The 21,207-nt window shown below is 37.4% G+C and overlaps 2 protein-coding genes and 1 non-coding gene across 6 annotated transcripts in view; 2 read left to right on the top strand and 1 right to left on the bottom strand.

Moving 5' to 3' along the window:
- The window catches only part of dnajb5 (DnaJ heat shock protein family (Hsp40) member B5), a 30,846-nt gene extending 22,891 nt beyond the window's left edge, over positions 1-7,955 (top strand). Inside the window, exon 4 of the mRNA XM_061986468.1 lies at positions 5,346-7,955. Coding sequence (XP_061842452.1) covers positions 5,346-5,579 — 234 coding nt within the window. The 3' untranslated portion in view covers positions 5,580-7,955. The remainder of the gene's footprint in view (positions 1-5,345) is intronic.
- trnag-ucc (transfer RNA glycine (anticodon UCC)) lies at positions 6,453-6,523 on the bottom strand. Its single transcript has one exon. It is a non-coding gene; the product is annotated as a tRNA-Gly (tRNA).
- A 7,501-nt stretch (positions 7,956-15,456) lies between the features above and the next one.
- Positions 15,457-21,207, top strand: part of akr1a1a (aldo-keto reductase family 1, member A1a (aldehyde reductase)) — a 16,307-nt gene continuing 10,556 nt past the window's right edge. Inside the window, exons 1-3 of one of the 4 annotated variants that reach the window (XM_061986464.1) lie at positions 15,457-15,549; positions 15,875-15,972; positions 19,777-19,896. In XM_061986464.1, coding sequence (XP_061842448.1) covers positions 15,892-15,972; positions 19,777-19,896 — 201 coding nt within the window. In that variant the 5' untranslated portion in view covers positions 15,457-15,549; positions 15,875-15,891. The other 3 variants (XM_061986465.2, XM_061986466.1, XM_061986467.1) reach the window with 3 other exon arrangements.

Below are 21,207 nucleotides of genomic sequence, written 5' to 3'. Positions count from 1 at the left end.
GGAATCTTTAAAGGGAGAATGGAAAGAAAACTTTCAAATGTCTCGAAGTTTAATCAATAAGATCTGTGGATTGATGGAATAAGTTTTAAGTCCGAAGAAAAAGACAGTTTGGGCCCCAATATGGCTTCAGATGAGGGTTGCTATCGTTGTGTACAAGTTTGCCAGATGTGCGGAATACAGAGTTATAGCTAATCAGTTTGGAATACACAAATGCAGCGTAAAGAGGTTTGTGTCAGCCTTCTTCTTTGCATTGTAATATTCCTGGTTCTCTTCCATCTCATTTGTATTTGTTTGGGAGTCCGAACTAAGCCGGTGTTCTGGCAAATTTCTTAGTTACTTTCTTAAATAAGTCTCAGTTTCTTGTTTTTCGCCCATCAATGCACTTCAAAAATATTCAATTTCTTTAATTTATGAGGCGAATAAAGAGTCTCCTTTGCATTCCAATTGTTACCTATGTTTTTATTGAACGGGATCCACTTCTGGGCTGTATTCGCATACGCCATACGAAGAGTTCGCTCCGGCACCCACACCCACTCGAGAGATCTGGTTTTCAATCGCATAATCTCGGTGTTAGTCCGATTTTTAAAAAGCAAAACACTATCAGATTAAGGTGTTTCCATGGGTTGCAGGGTGATTTTTTGAGCTGAATTATTTGAGAAAGCAGACTAATTTAGTGCATGGAAACACAGTCACTGTTCTCATCAGTGTGACTGACAAGGACAGAAACACACCTTGCAGAGTGAGACCGCAGTGCGTTTCAAATTTATAGTGTCATCACGTGTCATTGTTTGTGACAGTCTTTGTGTCAGTGAATGGAAGTGTTCGTAAAAGGAAAATGAGCCTGAAGTAGACGTCACAGACTAAAAGTAGCTGGCTGATGTCATGGCTTGGAAAGTCAGACAGTACTACGAGGACCCAGCTGCTCTGCCATTCACCCTCTGCCCTGTAAACAAGTTTGACCCAGTTGGTAAAAATTTCTACCAGACCAGACATGAAAATCCCCAAAGACTAACACAACATTGTGTGTGTTTGTGTGTAATTACATGAGTGGCTGAACTTTGAGCTTGAGCAGATGTCGGTACATCAACTTCTACATCATGCATGTATGGTTGATGGGTGTCAGAAAAATTGTAGTATACTTCAACTTCTGGTATGGCTTTTATCATTTATTCTAAAGTAGATAGATCAGTGGTTCTTAACCTGGGTTGGATCGAACCCTAGGGGCTCGGTGAGTCGGCCTCAGGGGTTCGGCGGAGGTCAAAACACACCCGACTCATCGTGTAAATACAAACTTCTCCCTATCGGTGTATTACGGATACGGCAACAGCTGACTGGTTTGCAGGTGTGTAATTTGTTGTGAGTTTATGCACTGTGTTGGTTTTGTTGTTTGAACAAGGTGATGTTCATGCACAGTTCATTTTATGCACCAGTAAAAAAAACATGGTAACACTTTAGTATGGGGAACATATTCACCATTAATTAGTTACTTATTAACATGCAAATTAGTAACATATTGGATATTGGCTCTTAACTAGTCATTATTAAGTACTTATTAATGCCTTATTCTGCATGGCCTTATTATAACCTTAACCCTCTAACCCTGACCCTAACCCATACTTGCCAACCCTCACGATTTTCCCGGGAGACTCCCAAATTTCAGTGCCCCTCCCGTAAATCTCCCGGACAACAATATTGGGGCCGTACCTTAAAGGCACTGCCTTTAGCGTCCTCTACAACCTGTCTTCACGTCCGCTGTTCCTCCAAACAAACAGCGTGCCGGCCTAGTCACACAATATTTGCGGCTTTTTTACATCCGCACCGTAACACAACATAAACATAACAGAGCAAATACCCAGAACCCCTTGCAGCACTAACTCTTCCGGGACGCTACAATATACAAAAACATTGGTCAAAAGACTTTGGTGTGTGTATAAGTACTTTTTGAGCACATTCAACAATACTGCGAGAATCATGGAAACTATTGTCATTTTGGTCAGGACTAACGTGATACGAAATGTTCATGGTTACACCCCTGCAATATAATAACTCCTTATTGATCAAGCATGTTTGTTTCTTGTGTGAACAAAGCAGGAACAACAACATGTAATAAATATTCATTCTTTATTGCTCAATCAAGACAACACCGTTACTTCAACCGAAAATGCTCATATCTCAAATAATGCTTGCAACTTAAAGCTCGTGACAAAGCTCGCATCTCCAATTACTTGTATGTTAAAGGACTTGTGAGTTAAGTTTATTTTTGGGAATTGCAGGCACTTTCTATTTTTATTTGTACCTTTTATAATATAGTTATGCCTGTTGTTGTGTAACAGTTGCATAGGAAGTCCTTATATGGAAAACATTAGTTGGGATAGTCAGTCAGTAATTTGTCGTTTTATTTATCTAAAATATTTGTTAACCTGATGAGGGATTCCAACCATGTTTATCGCAATACTTTGACTGGATTCTAGGGGTGTAACAATATCAGAATCTCACGGTACGATATTATCACGGTATTAAAGCTACATTACGATATTATTGTGGTATGTCCAAAAAAAAAAGACTTAAAAATGCCGTAGTGTGTAAAATGTGGTGGCAGCAATGTTTAGGATAAACACACTCACTGTATTTGAACACAAACATACTGCTAAAATTGTCTACGTTTTGGTGAGCGGTGCTTGTAGTGTGATCCCAAGGATGCGGAAATAGCAGACAGTGTGCAGGTAAAAGTATATTTATTGGCATCAGGGAGGTGCACAGGAAGCTGACAATGATCCAGCACAGAAGGAGAGACCCAGGTGGAACTAAATAGAGCTAATTATGAGGTGTGCTGGCAGGACATGGAACAGAAAGTAAAGGGGCTTCAAAACACAGAGACTAAACAGGAAATACGGACAAAACAAGAGCACCAGGACAGGAAGTGATTCAAAAACACAGGAAGTAGAAACTAGAAATAAGAATGCTGAACAGGAATTAAAACGGCAAACTCGTGAAAACACAAGCACGACCAAATTGTCACTAGCAAGCCTGACAAAAATGCTCTAATCATATTTCTTACTACAAACAAGTACAACATTTACTTTCTCAGAATAGGTGTCCTCTACAGTAAACATTCTTAATATCAGTTTGGAAAAATGCAGTTTCTCAGAAAAGTTAACTCACATTTTAACAATGTAACTACCTCACAAATTGACGTTTTCACTGGTTTCATCTTTCCCGGGTGACGGTAGCTTATAGTGCTGTGAATATTTGGGCCCACGATTCGATTCTTGGGCGTAACGATTCGATTCAGAATCGATTCTCCAAATAAGGCAACAAGAGAAGTATCCAACACTTCTCTTTTCAGCAGATACATCAACAATATGATGTACCGGAGTGGCTGGACAGGATAGATTTAAAACAAAACATCCATCCATTTTCTACCGCTTGTCCCTTTTGGGATCGCGGGGGGTGCTGGAGCCTATCCTAGCTGCATTTGGGCGGCAGGCGGGGTACACCCTGGACAAGTCGCCACCTCATTGCAGGGCCAACACAGATAGACAGACAACATTCACACTCACAAAAATATTTTAAATCGATTTTTGGTTATCTTTTAATTCAGGGGTGCTCAGTACGTCGATCGCGAGCTACCGGTCGATCTCGGAGGGTGTGTCAGTCGATCACCAGCCAGGCATTAAAAAAATAGTCCTAAAAATTAGCGATCATAAATCTTCACTATGACGTCACTTTTGTCACTTGATTGACATCCACGGCACCCGAGGGTCTTCTGAGATGACGCTGGCTGCTGCCAGCTCATTAAAATTACCGACAGGAAGGCGAGAAACACTTTATTTCAACAGACTCTGGCACCGTACCTGTCGTCAAAACTCCAAAGACCGACTGAACAGTTGCACAGTTGCGCTAACAAAATATGAGTCTCAGAAAGCTGGCGTGCACAAGCTTGCAAGCTACGGAGTTTGCCGACAATGTATTTCTTGTAAAGTGTATACAAAGGAGTACGGAAGCTGGACAAATAAGATGCCAAAAACCAACCACTTTCATGTGGTGTTGGACAGAAAGAAGGACTTTTTTTCTCCTCCATTCGAAAATGCGGACGTTATCAGCACTACTGTCTGATTCCAATCAATGCAAGTCATCAGAATCAGGTAATACACCAACTTATATTCTTGTCTTCATGAAAGAAAGGAATCTATATGTGTTAAACATGCTTGTATTGTCTTTAAACACCTTTAACTTATTAACAATATTAACTATATGTGTTAAACATGCTTATATTATCATTACACACCTTTAACTTGTTAACAATATTAACTATATGTGTTAAACATGCTTGAATTATCTTTAAACACCTTTTAACTTATTAACAATATTAACTATATGTGTTAAACATGCTTGTATTATCTTTAAACACCTTTAACTTGTTAATAATATTAACTATATGTATTAAACATGCTTGCATTATCATTAAGCACCTTTAACTTGTTAACAAAAACATATATTTCATAAATAAGTAAATATAAATTATATATATGAATGAGGTAGATCCCCATGACTTGATCAATTGAAAAGTAGCTCGCCTGCAGAAAAAGTGTGAGCACCCCTGTTTTAATTGATTAAGAATCCTTACAAATAGAATTGCGATTTGTTAGAAAATAAAAACAATTTGAAACCCTTATTATCAAGTAGTTCGGTATGCAGCGGGGGCTTCCCTCGGCACGGTGCGCTTGACTGTCCGAGTCTGTTTTGGACTTGGAGCGCTCGAGACGAACACCACGCTTTATTACCTCCGCCAGCAAAGTTATGTTTCCGCCAGGGTTTGTTCGTCTGTTTGCTAGCAACATAACTCAAAAAGTTGCGTACGGATTTTGAAAAAAAAACAGAACACACCTCACTTCTTGCTCCTCCCTCTTTCTCTCCTCTTTGCAGCACGAGAAGATTCTGGGAGATGTAGTATATTTTCAGACCCGCAAAAGTGCCGGAAAAAAAACGACACTCACCAAGTTATTGCGCAGACTTTGAAACAGCAATAGCGCGGTATCTACAATACCGTTGCAGTGGATTCAGCAGATGTGTGTGTGCCTCTCTTTGTCAGCTCTGGCAATGACATCTCTGCTAAAATTAGTCATGGCCTCTCCAATCCTACTAGGGTCCACTCACATATTGACACCAAGACACGTTTTCCACTACAGGTCATGTTTGCCTAGCTCTGTGGACCGACTCACTACTTTATCTCAGCACTTTGACTCATTAGCATCTCAATCTGAAGGTCAACACTATTTCGGTTGATGGAAAAATGAAGTCATCAATATACTCCTGACATGCTCCTCTTCTTTGGCCCTCTGCAGGCGTTGTGCGGCTGCACGGTCAGCATCCCCACGCTGGAGAAGCGCGTCATCTCGCTGCCGTGTCATGACATCATCCGACCCGGAACGGTGAAGCGACTCAGAGGGGAAGGCCTTCCTTTCCCCAAGAACCCGTCGCAGCGCGGGGACCTCATCGTGGAGTTTTCCGTCCGGTTCCCAGACAGGATCCCGCCCCAGTCCAGAGAGATCATCAGACTCCACCTGCCTCCGTCGTAGGAAGAATCACAGACAAAGATGGCGGCGGAAACCTTCTCGGCATTGAGAACACCTCCCTCATGAGTGATGTTGGTGCTCTCAGCGTTCAATGATGGAGGTATACGCGCACCGGACACTTCATTAGGTACACCTGAAAATACTGCCTTTACAAAGATAATGCTTTTTTTTCTTTTTTTCTTACTCGTTCAGCTTCACAAGAGTGACAAATGTGTACTGTGTACAAATTCCCTCAAATAGTGGCCTCCACTTTAATAATAAATGGTACGCCTCATGGTACTTGCTGAATTTCCCCCAGGGATCAATAAAGTACTTTCTATTCTATTCTATTCTATTCAATAATCGCCAACTACCGTATTTTTCGAACTATAAGTCGTAGTTTGGCCGGGGGTGCGACTTATACTTATGTGTGAAATTATTAACACACTACCGTAAAATATCAAATAATATTATTCAGCTCATTCACGTAAGAGACTAGACGTATAAGATTTCATGGGATTCAGCGATTAGGAGTGACAGATTGTTTGGTAAACGTATAGCATGTTCTATATGTTATAGTTATTTGAATGACTCTTACCATAATATTAAAGTTAAAGTACCAATGATTGTCACACACACACTAGGTGTGGTGAAATGTGTCCTCTGCATTTGACCCATCCCCTTGTTCACCCCCTGGGAGGTGAGGGGAGCAGTGGGCAGCAGCGGTGGCCGCGCCCGGGAATCATTTTTGGTGATTTAACCCCCAATTCCAACCCTTGATGCTGAATGCCAAGCAGGGAGGTAATGGGTCCCATTTTTATAGTCTTTGGTATGAACTCACAACCCACCGATCTCAGGGCGGACACTCTAACCACTAGGCCACTGAGTAGGCGAGAATGCATTGGCCGGGAATCGGACCCGGGTCTCCCGCGTGGAAGGCGAGAATTCTACCACTGAACCACCAATGCCTGTATGTTACGTTAACATACCAGGCACGTTCTCAGCACGTCATATAACGTACACTTATTCAGCCTGTTGTTCACTATTCTTTATTTATTTTAAATTGCCTTTCAAATGTGTATTCTTGGTGTTGGGTTTCATCAAATAAATTTCCCCAAAAAATGCGACTTACAGTATATATATTTTTTCTTTCTTTATTATGCATTTTCGGCCGGTGCGACTTATACTCGGAGCGACTTATACTCCGAAAAATACAGTATGTGGCCAAAAAAATGCCACACCTCAAATAAATGTACCCTAAGGAAATGGATTCTACTTTGTACTTAAGACACTTGATTACCACCACGTGTCTTGTCTTGCCAGATGTTATCAATAATATCAATATCAATAAATTATTGGTAAATTGTAAAAATATGTTGCGCCATAACGCATTCTACAGTATGAAAATAATTGTTATACATATACTTTTTATTGAAACCTTTTGTTATATATTTATTATTAGTGTTTTATTTAATCCTCAGGGGACAAAGGCAGACTTTTTGGACGTTTCAGTAAATTTTAGCTATACTTTTGCCATCATTCTTGTTGTGTTACTCCATTATACGTGATTTTTCTTCAACATGTTTTTTTTTTTTGGGATGTTAAATTTTTCACTTTACAATGTCCAATTCTTTCACAGGTTCATATATTTGGGTTATGAATATTTTAGATTATTTTTTTGCCCTCAAATCTCTCAATCAACTTCAGCCCATGTGACAACACATTACGCAATAGTGGTGCATTATGTAATAAGGTTATACATTTGTATCTCGTTATGTAACACAGCCGCGTTTTGTAATAATTGGCCGCGTTCTGTAATAAAATGATTGAACGCATTTTGTAATAAACTTTGACAAAATTTGTGATTACTTGTTACATATTGCAAAATGTATTACAAAAGGCAGGTGCTGCATAAAAGTAGATGCAATGTAACAATTTGGTGCATTTATGTATTTAGACCTTTGAAATTGATGCCTCGCAACAAAAAAAATGTCATCTTCATTAACATGTATTTTAAGAGGCTAGTAGGATGTTTCATTGGTCAAACATTAATCAAATGTTCATAGACTAATTAATGTTGGGTGGGGCTCTGATCATTTTACTAAACAAAGCAATGAAATTTTAGGGTTTACAACATAATTCACCAAATTGTTATGTTTAATAGAAAAAAAACGCAACCCTCGCATTATGTAACACCTTTTGCAATATGTAACAAGCTATTACAAAATGCAACAATGTTTGCAATGTGTAACAAGCTATTACAAAATGCAACAATGTTTGCAATATGTAACAAGTTATTACAAAATGTAACAACTTGGGTAAAATATAACAACTTGCAGTATGGAACACGTTTTTACAAAATGTAACAACCTTTGCCATATACAACAAGTTTACAAAATGTAACAACTTTTGCAATATGTAACAACTTATTACAAAGTATAACACATTTTGCAATATGTAGCAAGTTAAAAATGTAAGACCTTTTGCAATATGTAACAACTTTTGCAATATGTAACATGTTATTGCAAAATGTAACAACTTTTGCAATATGCAACAAGTTGTTCCAAAATGTAACAACTTTTGCAATATGTAACAGGTTGTTATAAAATGTAACAGGTTGTTACAAAATTTAACAACTTTTGCAATATGTAACAACTTTTGCTACATGTAACAAGTTGTGACAAAATCAACAACTTTTTCTCTATGTAACAACTTATAACAAAATGTAATAACTTTTGCCATATGTAACAAGTTGCCACAAAATGTAACAACGTTTGCAATATGTAACAAGTTATTACAAAATGTAACAACTTGTGCAATATGTAACAAGTTATTACAAAATATAACAACGTTTGCAATATATAACACGTTATTGTAAAATGTAACAACGTTTGCAATATGCAACAAGATGTTACAAAATGTAACAATGTTTGCAATATGTAACATGTTGTTTCAAAATGTAACAACGTTTGCAATATGCAACAAGTTTACAACATGTAACAGCTATTGCAACATGTAACAACTATTGCAATATGTAACAACTGTTGTTATATGTAACAAAGTGTGACAAAATGTAACAACTTTTTCTATATGCAACAACTTATAACAAAATGTAATAACTTTTGCAATATGTAACAAGGTGTGACAAAATGTAACAATGTTTGCAATATGTAACAAGTTATTACAAAATGTAACAACGTTTTCAATATGTATCAAGTTATTACAAATTGTAAGAAGTTTTTCAATATGTACAACGTACAACGTTTGCAATATGTAACAAGTTATTACAAAATGTAACAACTTTTGCATTATGTAACAAGTTAGTACAAAATGTAAAAACGTTTTCAATATGTAGCAAGTTGTGAGAAAATGTAGCAACTTTTGCAATATGTAACAAGTTGTGAGAAAATGTAACAACTTTTGCAATATGTAACAAGTTATTAGAAAATGTAACAAGTTTTTCATTATGTAACAATTTATTACAAAATGTAACAACTTTTGCAATATGTAACAAGCTATTTAAAAATGTAGTAGCTTGTGCAATATGTAACAACTTTTGCAATATGTAACACGTTATTAGAAAATGTGAACACTTTTGCAATATGTAACAAAATGCGTTCAAGAATTTAATTACAAAATGCATTAGGCTGTTAGAAAATGTGTCGTTATTACATAATGAGGTAAAAATGTATTACAGCAGTATATAATGCACTGTTACAGCCTCAAACAGAAATACCAAACATGTAATGTTCTTTTTTTATAAAATTTTAAAATCTCTTGATAAAATGATGCTACAGTTTTAAATAATATCATATAAGTTTGCATTACATGGGTTATTTTACTCATTTATCTGATGGAAAATACTTTAAAAGGGTCAGAATTTAAAATAAAATAAAAACTAAGGCTGACGTTTATTGAGAAATTTGAGTAAAACATTTAGAAAAAAATTTGAACAAAATGTTTTTACCCCTTTCAAAAACTTAAGGACTTGTATATCTTGTTTTGTTCTAAGATAATTAAAATTGAATGTCCCCAGAAAGTTCAAATTAATTTCAATATTTGGTGTAAAAGACAACAATACTAATATAAAAGTTTTAAAAACAATGAGCTGTACTCACTGATTAATCCATACCTGGCCACTAAATGAGGAAATACAGTGTATACAGTTTCTGGGTTGCCTGTTTCATGCACTGAACGCAGGTCAGTTTTATTCAAAATGTGTCTTTACCCCCAAATCCTCTTTTTTGACGATTGTGTCGACAATTTTCTATGCTCCCGCTGTATTTCTGCACACGTCACTATTTACATGTACCTGGACTGTGTACCAGCATCCTCACTCGTGACCAAGGCCTTCCTCGTAGGTCTACTGAAGCATTGTACTTGAAGTCCGCACGCTATCTGTGTCGCTATCAGCTGCAGTGTGTCCGCGTCACTCCGATATTATGAAATGCTCATTTTAATGACAATCACAAACAATAAGCTGCACAAAAAAAACGGTGCTTTTCTATTTTTGGAGTTGTCAGGCTCTACAGCATAGGTGTCAAACTCTGGCCCGCGGGCCAAATTTGGCCCGCCATGTAATTCCACTTGGCCCTTGAGGCAATATCAAATTAACACTAGAGTTGGCCCGCCGATTATATACAGCGGCGGTGCCGCGGTAACACCGCATTCACAGATACTTCTCATACTTGCCAACCCTCCCGGCAGACTCCCAAATTTCAGTGCCCCTCCCGAAAATCGTCACATCCACTTTTCACCCAGTCCAACGAATGCTGGCCCAGTCGCATAATATGTGCGGCTTCTGCACGCACACACACGTGAATGCAATGCATACTTGACCAACAGCGATACAGGTTACACTGAGGGTGCCCGTAAAAAATAACCAAACACTGTTAGAAATATGCGCCACACTGTGAATCCACACCAAACAAGAATGACAAACACATTTCGGGAGAACAGCCGCACCGTAACACAACATAAACACAACAAAACAAATACCCAGAATCCCATACAGCCCTAACTCTTCCGGGCTGCCCACCTCAACCAATGCACGGAGGGGGTGGTTTGGTGGTAGCAGGGGTGTATATTGCAGCCCGTTGCATTCACGTGTGTGTGCGTACACAAGCCGCACATTTCTTGTTACTGGGCCGGCACGTTGTTAGAATGGATGAAAAGCAGACGTGACGACAGCCCGTAGAGGACGTTAAACGCAGTGCCTTAAAGGCACGCCCCCAAGACTGTGGTCCCGGCGGACTACGAGATATAATGACTGATGAACATCTTCGTTCGATAATGAAGGTTGCCTCAGCTCAAAGCCTGAGCTCCGACATTAATGAACTAGCATCCAAGAAAAGATGGCAGGTATCTGGCTTGGGCACATCAGATTGGATCAGTGTGTTGCAAACTGAGCAGTTTAAAGTCCTGTATGGTTGGTTTATTCATTATTTTATTTTCTAATTTATTAGCCTGTGGAAAAAGTTAATGTTGATATTTACCTCAGAAGGCTGCAAATAGAAAAGAGGCATTCAATTTGTATTTAAATTGTATTTGATATGCCATTGATATTTTTTAATTATTATTATTTGAAACTCGATTTTGCGTGTCACTATAAAGTTATATAAGCCTTGTTTGTTCAATATTCAATGCAAAACTTGTTTGGGTCCCTATTAAAAGGTTCATTTGTTCAACCTTAGCCCGTGGCTTTGTTCAGTTTGAAATTTTGGCCCACTCTGTATTTGAGTTTGACACCCCTGCTCTAGAGAACCGCATAGCCAGCCTCGCTATGTATGTGCCTTTAGCCTGGTGTCATACCGCACACACACACACACACACACACACACACACACACACACACAGATGCACAACGGTAAGCAAGTCAGCATATTGTACTGTATTACAATAACAGTGCCATTCAGCACTTCCCAGGGGACACTTAAGAAAATAGTAGTGATTCCTCTGAGGGAAAGCCATCTTTGGTGTTATTTTGCTTCACTTGAGGACCATGTCTTGGTGCTACTGTGAGCAGTGCCATATATTTCAATAATCTACTTTTCTTTACCCAAAAGCCTATTTATTCATATTTTAAAAATCTGCTTCTGCCATAATGTAACATGTGTACATTGTTACCAGCACCTTTTTTTAAGTACATCTGTTGTGCCATGTCTCATCTATATAGGGTTACAGTTACGGTTAGGGTTAGGGTTAGGGTTACAGTTAAGGTTAGAGGCCTCCTTTCTACTCTTTTAACTCTGATCAAATGTGTGTCATATGCACTTATTGGCCATGCAAGGTGCGCCATGAAGCGTGTTACATGTAAATAAACATGTACAATAAACAGTAATAAATACATGAGGTCACACAAGCTGCATTGTACAAAAAGGCCTGACTGATGTGAAATTGATCCAGCCAGGATGTGCTGCTGAAGGACTCGCCGCTTGTGTGCGGTCGCCAAGCATTCTTGTTTTGGAATGACAACAAATAAACCAAACGTTTCAACCTGGTGGAAATGTGTGTTTGTGCAAGAACTGCTGATATTTCTTACCTTGAAAAAACAGGTGGCGCCAAATAGTTTCTTCCCGGAAATTATGCAAGTACTTATTTTAAGACAGTGACGATCATTGAAGCAGAGTCTATTCACTGACATTGAAAATGTCTTTTAAATGTAAAGATATTTCTGGTCCTACTGTATATCCAGGATATTTTTATATTCAGGTCTAGAATATACTGAAATGTGCAACATAGCAATATAGTGGTTGTGTCTTTTGCTTGTATACAGTCGTGGTCAAAAGTTGACATACACTTATAAAGAACATAATGTCATGGCTGTCTTGAGTTTCCAATCATTTCTACAACTCTTATTTTTTGTGATAAAGTGATTGGAGCACATACTTGTTGGTCACAAAAAACATTCATGAAGTTTGGTTCTTCTATGAATTTATTATGGGTCTACTGAAAATGTGACCAAATCTGCTGGGTCAAAAGTATACATACAACAATGTTAATATTTAGTTACATGTCCCTTGGCAAGTTTCACTGCAATAAGGCACTTTTGGTAGCCATCCACAAGCTTCTGTTTGAATTTTTGACCACTCCTCTTGACCAAATTGGTGCAGTTCAGCTAAATTTGTTGGTTTTCTGACATGGACTTGTTTCTTCAGCATTTGTCCACACGTTTAAGTCAGGACTTTGGGAAGGCTATTCTAAAACCTTAATTCTAGCCTGATTTAGCCATTCCTTTACCACTTTTGACGTGTGTTTGGGGTCATTGTCATGTTGGAACACCCAACTGCACCCAAAACCCAACCTCCGGACTGATGATTTTAGGTAGTCCTGAAGAATTTGGAGGTAATCCTCCTTTTTCATTGTCCCATTTACTCTCTGTAAAGCACCAGTTCCATTGGCAGCAAAACAGGCCCAGAGCATAATACTACCACCACCATGCTTGACGGTAGGAATGGTGCTCCTGGGATTAAAGGCCTCACCTTTTCTCCTCCAAACATATTGCTGGGTATTGTGGCCAAACAGCTCAATTTTTGTTTCATCTGACATCACAAGGCCAGAGATAAGACTTTCTGGAGGAAAGTTATGTGGTCAGATGAAACAAAAATAGCTAAATCAGGCTAGAATTAAGGTTTTAGAATGGCCTTCCCAAAGTCCTGACTTAAGCATGTGAACAATGATGAAGAAACAAGTGCATGTCAGAAAACCAACAAATTTAGCTGAACTGCACCAATTTTGTCAAGAGGAGTGGTCAAAAATTCAACCAGAAGCTTGTGGATGGCTACCAAAAGCGCCTTATTGCAGTGAAACTTGCCAAGGGACATGTAACCAAATATTAACATTGCTGTATGTATACTTTTGACCCAGCAGATTTGCTCACATTTTCAGTAGACCCATAATAAATTCATAAAAGAACCAAACTTCATTAATATTTTGTGTGACCAACAAGTATGTGCTCTAATCACTCTATCACAAAAAAACAAGAGTTGTAGAAATTATTGGAAACTCAAGACATCCATGACATTATGTTCTTTACAAGTGTATGTAAACTTTTGACCACAACTGTATATAGGTACAGTAGTATAAATTGTACTACTGCAATAGTACTCCCACAGACCTTTGCCAGGAGGTTTTTGAACTATTTCCATTGAGGGACATAAACGTAAAAAACTGGAGAATGCAGGATCTAATATTATTGACATATTTTTGCTCAACACTAATTTAATGTAAATCAAAAAACGCTAAATAATTACATGAAAATTCAAGAAAATATCCACATGTGAACTTTTTGTTGCAGAGGGAAAATTCTGTCAGCTTAATTAATGTATTATAATATTCATCTTGTTCTCACAAGATTATACTCTTTTTTTTTTTCTTTGAAACTTTCATACTTATTTTTGCAATGTTCCAATGGAAGCCATGTTTCATTGTTATTTGTAGGCCAATACACTCTTTAATCTGATAATGACAATAATGGTAACAATAATATTGATGATGATAATAATGGTGATATTATATATATATATATATATATATATATATATATATATATATATATATATATATATATATATATATATATATACATATAGTCTAAGTTTCTGTGGTTTATCCCATATACAGTGCTCAATATCGGGGTTAAGCGGAATATACGTTAGGTCAGGAAAAAGCACAGAGGCTATTTCATCCCTACAAGCCTGTTTCCCTGGGATGAAATAACCTCTGTGTTATATATATATATATATATATATATATATATATATATATATATATATATATATATATATATATATATATATATGTGTGTGTGTGTGTGTGTGTATGTATGTATGTATGTATATGTATATACTGTATGGTATATCATAATTACATATTATGATAAATATGAAGCTGATGATAATAATAATAAAGTGTGTGTGTGTGTGTGTGTGTGTGTGTGTGTGTGTGTGTGTGTGTGTGTGTGTGTGTGTATAGATACATATATATAGCAATGTATAATGTGTGATATTTAATATGTATTCAACAAATAAAATATAATCAATAATGTAATGATGATCATTATAATGATCATCATTACATTAATAATGATGTTATGATAATGTTAGTATTAATGACGATGATATTGATAATATGTATAATGATAAAAATGATAATTATCAAAATAATATAATGATAATGATGATATTATAATAGTATATGATATATATATTTATATATACTGTGTAGTACGTCATAACTATATATTATGATAAATATGAAGACGATGATAATTATAATATAACAATGATGGTGGTAATAATATACATATCTACATAAAATAATGTAGAATTTGTAATATTTATATAACAAAAAATATATATAATCATGAATAATATTAATGATGATCATTATAATGATGATAATAGAGTAATAATATTAATAATGATGGTTATAATAATAATGTTAATATCAATGATGATGATATTGATAATAAGTTTTATGGTATAATAATAATAATGATCATCATCATGTGGGACACTAATGCATTGAGGTAGTTCTAAAAGAACTTCCAAAATAAACATGTCTATTCTGCTGGATCATTGCCATTGCCTCAGTGCAAGTGGACTGTAACAGCAAAAAGGGAAAATCAATAAGTCAATTGGATCTTTTGTCCAGATCTGCATCAAAATTTGGGAGCTATCGAAAAGATTTCATGTAAATTTGAGATTTTACAACATTGGTTGTTGTTTTTTTATTGCAAATAGTGGATGTAGAAGAATAGGAACCACACAGATTGTAATAAAAATGTGCAAACAGGTTTGTGGAAGGAATGTTGCTGATTCCTGATCGCTATCAGATGATGCTGCAGATATTTTGGGAAACGTGTGTGCAGTGGAGTTTGGACATCAGTTTTAGTTACACATAAACAAGGAAGGGAGACTTTGACCATGAACTCTTGTTTTCCCCCATCTCCTATGGACTGTTGCTCTCTGACTACCCAAAACAGAAAAAACAGGTAAGAACTTGCACTTCATTTTCAAACAACATGTGTTAAGTCCACTTTAATCATGTGAGGTGTGAGGATACTATAGTGCATAATGCACACTGCGTAGTGTACAAGGCTGCTGAGAGGAGCTGTGGTACACTGTGACTAATCGCCGCATCAGCTATTTCTGGCACGCAGGCAGCAGAGTTCACTGAAGGTTTGCATTTCCAATTATGTCCACTTCATACTGTGTGGATAGAAGATGTTTAACAGGCAGCAGCAGTTCATGGGTTGAGAAGTGGACGCTATAATCGACTGACTGGTCCGCCTCACAAAGTCTCACTTTGTGTGTCAGCTGCACAAAGGTGGAACATGAGCGCCTTCGTCACTCTCGCAACGGGCCAAAGGATGCCCATGGTGGGCCTCGGGACTTGGAAGAGTGCACCAGGACAGGTACAGGTCTGCATTGTCCAATGAGATCTAATAAGAGTGTTATTATGGTTGTAGTTTGCAGTGGTGTTCCTAATATTTCCATTTATGGAGTTTTTAAAGCGTATTTTAGGACCACATTTTTAAGCATAAAATGTATAAATTAGCTCAAAAAAACTAGATGAGACTAAACCAATCAGAGTATGATGTTCAGTATTATGGCCACTGATTGGCTTGGCCTCAGGCAGCAATACTATAGTGGATTTAATGAGTGTATGTCAGGCCTGGGCAATTATTTTGCCTCGGGGGGCCAAATTTACAGAAAACAATGTGTCTGGGGGCCGGTATATCTATTTATAAAAACACTAATACAAATCCTCACAATAATGTCTGAATGCTAAAAACATTATGACACACCGCCAGGCCCGGCCCTAACCAATCTGGCGCCCTAGGCAAGATTTTAGGTGGCGCCCCCCCACATCGGCAGTGAAGTGTATATACTCACAAGAAACTGAATAGCTTTGTCTTTGACCTTTTTTTTTTTACTTACAACTATACCTAATATATAAAGGGGTGGAAAAGTGACTATTACCTGCAGGGCAAACATTAGCTAACCAGAAGGCAATAACAATGTAAACAAAAAACACCTGCTTAAAAGATCTAATACAAATGTCCCTGAGGAATGTAAGGTGGGAGTACTGTAATTACCTAACGTTACATTATTATTTTCCATAACAATTTAGCCCCCTCCACAATATTAACCCGACGTTAAAACAGAACTAGCTATTTATTGATTAGCAATTGCCGAATCATGTAACATTAGCTTAATGCTAAAAAGCCAGCTACTATCACATTCTGTAACAGACAAACAATTTCATGTAGGCTAACGTTACCTACCTACTACCTCTGTCTTTTCTCATTTCTCCTCTTCTTTTCTCTTTTTTCTTCCCTGGGCACCTGACAGTTTTGGCCGTTTTGACATCTTGTGTTGATTTTTTGATGTGGTGACGTCCAAAAAGAGTCATGATACGGGAAGGGAGGGGGCGCACCGTGCGGGGGGAGGGGGGGGGGGGGGGGGGGGGGGGCGTAATGTTGTAACAAATAATATTTCTAATAAATAGGCTTTACTTTGCATTTTAATTAACGTGGGATTATTTTTTGTATTTAGAAATAATAGTACCAACTTTTTTTCTTTTTTTTTTCTCCAACATTTGTGGCACTGGCGTGGCGCCCCCTGATGGACGACGCCCTTAGCATTTGCCTATACGGCCTATGCCACGGGCCGGCCCTGCAGACCGCCTTCAAAAACGGAATGGAATTTTACATTTTTTCACTGAATGAGACACCCAGAATGTACATTAAAAAATAAAGGATGCAGGATTTACAATATTAACTATGAAAGATAAAACACTGAATATTGACAACATATGAACGTCACACCCCCTCTCGATCGACATGTTTTACAATCAAGCGAAAGGCAGCAAAAATGTAACAAACACAGCGAAATATGAAGGCGAAGGGTAAAAAAATCACCTACAATCTGATACATCACTAAGCTTTAGAACTTTGTTGTAACAATCTCCTTCCACGTCTGTCCCTGACACCCGCATTTCAGGCTAGCCGCTCTAGAAACACTCTGTGGGAACGTTCCCTACCCACACTGCTTGGTGCCTCGTCTGAGCTGATGTGACTTAGATTACCATAGTAGCTAATTAGATTACCATAGTAACTAACTATATTACCATAGTAACTAGTAAATCATGCAAAAGCGCAGATTCCAACTATTGAAATACAAACCCCGTTTCCATATGAGTTGGGAAATTGTGTTAGATGTAAATATAAACTGAATACAATGATTTGCAAATCCTTTTCAACCCATATTCAGTTGAATATGCTACAAAGACAACATATTTGATGTTCAAACTCATAAACTTTATTTTTTTTTTTAAATAATCATTAACTTAGAATTTCATGGCTGCAACACGTGCCAAAGTAGTTAGGAAAGGGCATGTTCACCATTGTGTTACATGGCCTTTCCTTTTAACAACACTCAGTAAACGTTTGGGAACTGAGGAAACACATTTTTTAAGCTTCTCAGGTGGAATTCTTTCCCATTCTTGCTTGATGTACAGCTTAAGTTGTTCAACAGTCCGGGGGTCTCCGTTGTGGTATTTTAGGCTTCATAATGCGCCACACATTTTCAATGGGAGACAGGTCTGGACTACAGGCAGGCCAGTCTAGTACCCGCACTCTTTTACTATGAAGCCACGTTGATGTAACATGTGGCTTGGCATTGTCTTGCTGAAATAAGCAGGGGCGCCCATGGTAACGTTGCTTGGATGGCAACATATGTTGCTCCAAAACCTGTATGTACCTTTCAGCATTAATGGCGCCTTCACAGATGTGTAAGTTACCCATGTCTTGGGCACTAATACACCCCCATATCATCACAGATGCTGGCTTTTCAACTTTGCACCTATAACAATCCGGATGGTTCTTTTCCTCTTTGGTCCGGAGGACACGACTTCCACAGTTTCCAAAAACAATTTGAAATGTGGACTCGTCAGACCACCGAACACTTTTCCACTTTGTATCAGTCCATCTTAGATGAGCTCAGGCCCAGCGAAGCCGACGGCGTTTCTGGGTGTTGTTGATAATTGGTTTTTTCCTTGCATAGGAGAGTTTTAACTTGCACTTACAGATGTAGCGACCAACTGTAGTTACTGACAGTGGGTTTCTGAAGTGTTCCTGAGCCCTTGTGGTGATATCCTTTACACACTGATGTCGCCTGTTGATGCAGTACAGCCTGAGGGATCGAAGGTCATGGGCTTAGCTGCTTACATGCAGTGATTTCTCCAGATTTTCTGAACCCTTTGATGATATTATGGACCGTAGATGGTGAAATCCCTAAATTCCCTGCAATAGCTAGTTGAGAAAGGTTTTTCTTAAACTGTTCAACAATTTGCTCACGCATTTGTGGACAAAGTGGTGACCCTCGCCCCATCCTTGTTTGTGAATGGCTGAGCATTTCATGGAATCTACTTTTATACCCAATCATGGCACCCACCTGTTCTCAATTTGCCTGTTCACCTGTGGGATGTTCCAAATAAGTGTTTGATGAGCATTCCTCAACTTTATCAGTATATATTGCCCCCTTTTCCAACTTCTTTGTCACGTGTTGCTGGCATCAAATTCTAAAGTTAATGATTATTTGCAAAAAAAAAAAATGTTTATCAGTTTGAAAATCAAATATGTTGTCTTTGTAGCATATTCAACTGAATATGGGTTGAAAAGGATTTGCAAATCATTGTATTCCGTTTATATTTACATCTAACACAATTTCCCAACTCATATGGAAACGGGGTTTGTACTTTGTATAGTTCAAGACTTACGGTCATTTAAACACATCACTGCACATCATAATGGCGGCTACAGTTTCCATCTTAAAGATCTAAAACAATTATTTGGGAATGTCCGGCGGGCCAGATTGAAAAGCTTATCGGGCCGCATGTGGCCCCCAGGACTTAATTTGCCCAGGTCTGGTGTTTTGTGGTGCTATTTCAATTGTAGAGGGCTCTCAAAATGTAAAAAAAAAACCCTGTGTTTAGAAGGTTGTAAACAGGTTTTTTTATGCTACAGTTATAAAAATATTTGATTTGTAAATAATTTTAGTTCACCACAGTCAATTAACGATAGACGAGGTGTTTACAGTTCTTCCAAACGCAACTCTTGATTGGATCTCATAAGACTGAGGAAGTGTTCTTATTGAGATGTTGCGGCTCTTGAGTGTGCCAGTAATTAAAAGGTGTATTTACGTGTTGATTGCAGGTGAAACAGGCGGTGCTGGCAGCATTAGACTGTGGCTACACACACATTGACTGTGCAGCGGCATATGGCAATGAACAGGAGGTGGGCGAGGCTCTGGCCCTCAGGGTTGGTCCTGGGAAGGTAACCTTGTCCAACATTAAAACACCTGTACACCACCTGCACTACGCAGTTCTACACCAAAGACTAATATTTATATTTCTATCCATCCAACCATTTTCTACCGCTCGCGGTGCTGGAGCCTATCCCAGGTGTATTCAGGTGGAAGGCGGAGTACACCCTGGACAAGTCACTACCTCATTGCAGGGCCAACACAGACAGACAGACAACATTCACACTCTAGGGCCAATTTAGTGTTTGTCCTTCCAATTTAACATTTAGATTTATTTTTAACATTTAAATTGAATATTTATGCCATTAGCTGGTATCCAGTCTAGTGTGTACCCTGCTTCTTTCCCAAAGTCAGCTGGCTCCAGCTAACCCGCAACCCTAATGAGGATAAGCAGCATAGGAAAGGAATAGATGGATTGAATTTAACATTTAGATTTAACATTTAGTTATATTTAACATTTAAAATTATATTTCACATTTAGATTTTACATTTAGTTATATTTCAGATTTTGATTTTACATTTAGAGTTGTATTTAACATTTAGATTTTAAATTTTGAAGTATATTTAACATTTTGATTTTACATTTAGATTCAATATTTAGATTTAAGATTTAGAGTTATATTTAACAATTAGATTTTAAATTTAGAGTCATATTTAACATTTAGATTTTACATTTAGAATTATATTTAACATTTAGATTTTACATCTAGAATTATATTTAACAATTAGATTTTACATCCTGATTTATATTTAACATTTTGATCTAGGGTAAGTATATAGATTTTGATTTGACGATCAGATTTAACATTTATATTTATATTTAACATTTATATTTAACTTTTCGATTTTTGATTTTAATTTTACACTTAGATTTAAGTTTTAGATTTAACATTTTGATTTAGACTTAATATTTAGAATTAGATTTAACATTTATATTTAACATTTAGACTTTACTTTTAATTTTTGTATTAAGAGTTAACATTTAGGTTAACCATTCAATTCCTACCTCAAATGTGTAGAAAATAATTTAAATGTGAGAATGGTGAGCTAAATATATTAAAAATATATCAGCTGGAGAAGTGTGATTTAATTTTTACATTTGGCACGTTATGTAAAAATATATATAATCACACAAACAAATTATATTTTTGTTTTATTTGGCTCACACTTTTTTTGCGTTGTTAAAAAGTAAATATGGAGAGATTTATTATTAGTTGGATTATTGATCCCTCATTGAGCCATACTTGCCAACCCTCCCGGATTGTCCGGGAGACTCCCGAAATTCAGCGCCTCTCCCGAAAACCTCACGGGACAAATGTTCT

Source organism: Nerophis lumbriciformis, linkage group LG12 (genome assembly GCF_033978685.3).
Source record: "Nerophis lumbriciformis linkage group LG12, RoL_Nlum_v2.1, whole genome shotgun sequence".
In the NCBI taxonomy this organism is placed as follows: Eukaryota; Metazoa; Chordata; class Actinopteri; order Syngnathiformes; family Syngnathidae; genus Nerophis; species Nerophis lumbriciformis.
Note: the sequence above shows the minus strand (reverse complement) of the source record. Positions and strands in the feature narration are given on the sequence as shown.